This window comes from Neltuma alba, unplaced genomic scaffold (assembly GCF_004799145.2).
Source record: "Neltuma alba isolate B1F8T4 unplaced genomic scaffold, ASM479914v2 tig00001857_pilon, whole genome shotgun sequence".
NCBI lineage: Eukaryota > Viridiplantae > Streptophyta > Magnoliopsida > Fabales > Fabaceae > Neltuma > Neltuma alba.
In genome coordinates, this window is record NW_021632644.1 from 1,339 (window position 1) to 7,356 (window position 6,018).

At 36.0% G+C, this 6,018-nt stretch overlaps 1 protein-coding gene across 1 annotated transcript; it reads left to right on the forward strand.

Annotated features, from left to right (window-relative positions):
• Nucleotides 1–2,411: 2,411 nt before the first annotated feature.
• On the forward strand, nt 2,412–4,697 carry LOC114712886 (high mobility group nucleosome-binding domain-containing protein 5-like). Its single transcript, XM_028897450.1, has 4 exons — nt 2,412–2,575; nt 2,837–2,918; nt 3,425–3,553; nt 4,410–4,697. The coding sequence occupies exons 1-4, from the start codon at nt 2,412–2,414 to the stop codon at nt 4,695–4,697; spliced, it is 663 nt and encodes a 220-aa protein (XP_028753283.1).
• The last annotated feature ends 1,321 nt before the right edge of the window (nt 4,698–6,018 follow it).

The following is a 6,018-nucleotide window of genomic DNA, read 5'->3' on the forward strand; positions in this document are numbered from 1 at the left end:
TAATCCTACCACACACACTAAGTACACTTAATAGGATCCTATGAAATGGGGTGCCATTGAATAAGATCCTAGACTTAAAGAGTATTTTGAGGTTCTCCCTTCAGGAACTTAGTGAAGTTTTACTCCCATTAAAATCAATTTTGAACTATGATAGCCTAAGTTCACTTTCAAGAGGTTTCTATCACTGTTTAAACACTTGTTTTCTATCATTTCATTTTTAATCTCCCAAAAACCAAAAAAATACTTTTACATTTTAATTTAATTCAATTCATAGTTACAAATGAAAATCCTTTTTTCCCAATCAGTTTACATTTCATGGCATATAGTTAATTTAAGTCCATTCGTTTAAGGCTCTACTTAAGTGAACGACCTGGGATTGCACCCTATAGTGCAATCCTTGGATAATCTTTAAATTTAACTTCCAAGGGTAAACAAAAGGTTGAAATCACTTGGGCCTTTGCATCTCCAATCTTCACCTTGCAATGTACCTATAATGCAATTCAAGTTCAAGTAGCATTACAAGTCCATGAAAATTAAACAAATTAAAGAGTAATTGCAATTTTAATGATAAAAAAACCCTTTTAATTTTCATATAAAGACATTTAATTATGATCTAGGGTGGTATATAACATAGTCCAATCAATGATGTAATACATAAAAACTACATTGCTTTTTACAAGTAATATAGGGCCTGTTTGTTTTTGTTTAGTGTTTTTTTTTCCTAAAACAATTTTATAAAATTGTTTTTTAAAACAAGTCTTGAAAACAAAAAATAAAAAAATATAAGAAAAATTAATCTCTTGGTCCCTATAGTTTTCATTCATTTGTAACTCAGTATTTATACTTTGACTCGGTGTAACTCAGTCCCTATAGTTTTGACTTGGTTGAAATTCAATCCCTCGAGTTTGACTCGTTGTAACTCAGTCCCTATACTTTTAACCATTTTATAATTTAGTTCTTCCTTTTATTAGATATACAATTTTATTTTTTTAAAAACACAAGGACTGAATTATAAAATAGGTAAAACTATAGGAGCCGAGTTGTAGCAAGTCAAACCTTAGGGACTGAGTTATAATCGAGTCAAAATTATAAGGACTAAGTTGTATCAACTCAAAATATAGGGACTAAGTTACAAATGTGCTAAAACTATAAGGACTAAAAGATTAATTTTTCCAAAAATATATGTTTAAATAACAGTTCCAAAAATTGTAGGAAAATTGTAAATAAAGACCCCCAATATATAAAATAGCTGTAAAGGACATGGTCCCAAATTGCAATTATGAAATGTGTGTTAAATGTTTGAAATGACCCTCGCTCATTTGGAAAAAAAAATATTTGCGCTCTCCCCCTCCCTAACGCGTGATAACTTCCCTTTGCTCTGTATTCCCTTGACCATTCTCTATACTCTGTCCATTTTCACGTAGGAGTTTGCTTCCATTTTATAGCGAGAGGAGTATAGTGTGAGAAAAGAGTGTATCTGCTGTGGGAGAGGAGAACAGAGTAGTGCTGGAGTAGTGATCTATCGGTATTATCAAAGGCAAGGGAGGAGGTAGAGGCATCGTCACAATCATGTGTGGCTATCAAAGTTAACAGCAACATTCGGCGACAAATTGTAGTGGTAAGTTTGAACCTTTGGTTTGTTTGTGTTGGTTGCTACATATGTGATACATTAAGGAGAGGGAATGCGTTTAGGGCAGGAAAGTATATATATGTTTTTCTGTCGAGTAAGTTATGATTGATTGGCGAAAAATGCTTATCTATGGAAGAAGATGTGCAAATGGGTTTGGGTGGGAAGGGAATGAGAAGATTAATTAGGAGGATGACAAGATTAGTTTGGGAAATGAAGACACGGGAATGGGTAAAGTGCAAATTGAATTGGCTAACTATTAATTGATTTGAAGAGATGTTAAAGTGTTAGAAGTAGGGGTTGACAAGTTGATAATGTAAAATAACAATTATGTAATTAAAAGTTGGTAGTAGGAAATAACAAGTTTAATATCATGAATAACAAGTTATTGAGTAGTTGGGAATAAGAAGGTTGCCATGGCTTCCTTACAAGTTAACAATAGGAAATAACAAGTTTAAAAATGACAATGACAAGTAGAGAATAACAAAGGCAAGTATGACAATTAAAGAACTTTACAATATGAAATAACTAGTTAATAATTGTAAATGACAAGTTAATAGTGAGAAATAACAAGCATGAGAAGTAGTTGAGAATAACAAGTTTATTTTGAGAAATTGACAACTTGCTTATATGAAATTACAAGTTCATGTTTCAAAATAAGAAGTCAGTAGTGGTGATGTAAGAAGGCTGTTGGTTACAGAATAGGTTGTTAACAGAGGTGATAGTTAGTTAGTAAATGTAGTTGTGAAGGATTGTATATTGAATGTTTTGCAGGAAACGAAAGATGGCATCAGAAGGAGCCTCTGGATCAAAAAAGGCACACAACAGTTGGTTGTTATTCAGAAGTGAGTTTATGGCCACAATAGTTGACCCTGACATGACAGCCAAACAGAAAAGTGATGTTGCGTTAAATGCATGGAAAACTCTGTCCACTGAAGAAAAAATGAGGTACACTGAGGAGGCAAAAAAAAGAAGGCCATAAAAGGGAGAAGAGAAAAAGAAACATGTCCCATCATTTCTAACCCAAGTGTCCCTGAAGGGTTTAAGAAAATTACTGCACTTTATGAATAATAATGAAGACTTAAGGGAGAGGGTTGAGAGGATGGGCTTTGAGAGGTTGGTGAAAGTTGGATTAAAGAGACTACACTGTGATCTCATTGTGACCATACTGAGATTATATGACCTGCCAATGCATCAAATTACAATCAGGGGTAAATCAGAGAAAATAGGAGCACAAGATGTTGAGCAGTCGCTAGGAATCCGTCAAGGTATAGAGGAGTTGAAAACGAAGGTTGATGAGGGTGATACTATGTATCAGGAGTTGAGAAATGAATATTAGAAAGTGTCATTCAATAAAATACTAAAAGACATTACTTCATGGGAGGAGGATCACAGATTTGAGTTTTTATTTATGCTGTACATGCTGGGTAGTTTTCTATGTCTGAAATCAAGCTCAGAAGTGAGTGAAAAGTTTGTCAGAGTCATGTATTGCAGAATAGATGACTTTGGAAAGTATGATTGAGCTGCCTATATTATAGAGGACCTTTGGAAAGAAATGGGAGACTATGTCAAAGGGTATAGGTAAGGCAATGAAGGGCAGGGGAGCAACACTGGTGGTGGCTGCATATACTTGCTTCTGATATTACTATTTTGTTTCTTGATGTGTTTGCATTTGAGTACTATTGTGCATGACATTAATGTTGTATATATGTGCCTGGCTTGTAGCATTTTTTTTGTGAGCATTTTAACCTCAACATGCCTGTTGGTCAAGAGTCCACTGCTGCAATTGAATATTAGACTACTGAGAAGATAAAAGAATTGGCCAGCAAGAAGAGGAAGAGTGTTAGGGGAATTATGTATGGAGAAAAAGGTGGTGAAGCTGTGATAGGGAAAGAAGAGAGGATAATTGTAGAGTTTTTGGACCTGGTATGTGGTATAATTGGTAAACTAAAGTTTTTATTTTGTAACCTGTACTTCTTATCTGCCATAGTTAAGTTGTCATTTTCTATATTGAAGTTCTGATTCGCTTCAGTGACATAGAGCTTTGTTATTGTTAAGTTGTAATTTGGCAAACTCAAGTTGTTATTCACAATACTTATGTTATGATTGGCCATATTGAGCTTGTCATTAGGTATACTGAAATTGTGAACCTATCATTTGTCATTGTGAACCTGCCAAGTGCCATACCTGAGTTGTGATTTTGTTTACTGAACTTATCATTCGCAAAAGTAAACTTGTGATTTCCCATAGTGAAGTTTTCATTTGACATATGTGAGTTGTGATTTTGTATACTGAACTTGTCATTTGGTATAATGAACTTGTCATCTGCCATACGTGAGTTATGATTTAGTTTACTGAACATGTCATCCCGTATAATGAACTTGTTATCTACCATACCTGAGTTGCGATTTTGTTTACTGAACTTGTCATTCGCAAAAGTAAACTTGTGATTTCCAATAGTGAAGTTGTCATTAGGCATACGCGAGTTGTGATTTTGTATACAGAACTTGTCATTCGGTATAACGAACTTGTCATCTGCCATACGTGAGTTGTGATTTGGTTTACTAAAGTTGTCATTCTGTATAATGAACTTGTCATATGCCATAGTGAAGGTGTTTCCCATAGTGAACTTGTTATTCTATATACTTAGTTAATAAATGTCTTTTGTATGTAGGAGTTGAAGAAATTACGCGAGCGCTTAATGAAGAGGATAGAGGAAGGGCAAAAGATGCTGATGAAAATGGTGGATGAGAAGCTGATGAAGGTGCAAATCCCAAGATAGGGAGATAGTGGGAAAGATAAATCAAGAAGAAAGGCTCAAGTTGAAACAATACCTACAATTATCAGTGGGTCTAAAGATGATAAGGAGGACAGGCGCAACAATGATGACACAACTGAGGAAAAGGAGAAGGATGAAGTAGGTAGTGAAGATGGAGATAGTCATAAGAAGGATGACACGGAGGATCACAGTGAGAATAAAGAGATGGAGGAAGAGGGTCAAGGGGATAATGACGACATGAGCGAAGGGGGCATGGAACACAAGGGTGATGGAGAGGGTGATGACACATAACCACTTGTGATGGAGAGTACAACACCCATAACTAGTTCTCCTATGGAAGTGCCACCTAATATTGAAGGTTATGATAGGGAGGGTGACATACCCGCAGCCAGTTTCCACATGAAAGTGCTAGGCAGCATTGTAGGTAATGATACAGAGGGTGACATACCTGCAGTCAGTCCTCCTAGGAAAGTGTCACCCAGTGTTGAAGGTGATGATGCAGAGGGTCACTTACCGATGGAGGTATCCCCCTGGCCATTATTGAATATGTTAGGCTTGATCTAGAACCTGTATCTGTGGAGGCACAACAACTAAGGACATCTACTAGGTTTCGATTTAGCAAGATCAAGTCTCTTTGGTTGGAGTTGAAGGCACAATCAAGAGTAAATAGGCCTATAGAGCCTAAGGATATTTTTTTCAACTTAGTCAGTTGAGCTGTTAAAGTTGATAAGGGCGAGATGTAAGTGGAAATCTTAGCTTATGTAATGTTATTTGTTGAGTACATGTTAACATAACACATCTGATAACTCACTTGAATATGTTTCAATCCTTTGATCAGATGTTCGATGAAGACATCCCCCGACAATTGGTGCATTCACTTAGTGGAAATAATAGGGTAAGTAACCGAGTGATGTTATTGGTCTGTAAGGCTTTGATACAAGAGCAACAGGCAGTTGAAGGGTGAGTTAGGAGGCATATATTTGATGCAAACTTTATGGTGAGGTTTCTATATTACTAATATACTTTGTTGATTTACAAGATTGTAAATGGAAATGACAGAATAAAGTGTGTTACAATGAATAACAACTTGGTTTTGTGCATTTCACAAGCCATAATGGCCTGTGATCTAGCTCGTTGGGATCCTAGCCAACATGCACAACAAACACTTTTGTATTACGTTGGCTACAACATAAGTGACTGCGACTTGATTTTGGGTCTTGCTTAATTGGGGAGCATTGGTTCTGTTTTGCTTTCGAACCAAAGACCCGAAAGTTCAATGTCCTCAATTCTATGCAAGTTGTAACATCTCAAAATTTGAAACCCTAGTAATGGGAATGTGAGAAATGAGACATCATTGATAAGCATAAGGTGTGAGTAAAGCATGGAACCCAAAATGGCATGAAACCGACTTTAATGGGAATGTGAGAAATGAGACATATCTCGCTGCAAACTTCTTTATAATATCAAACCTGTACATAGCTTCCTTAAAGGCAACAGCATGTGGAGCATATTGACCCACTCCTACAAACACTCTTGCCCATTTCATATAATTCATCTTGCCCATCAGTGTTCTTTGACTCTCTAAACCACTACACTTACTTCTCTGACTTGA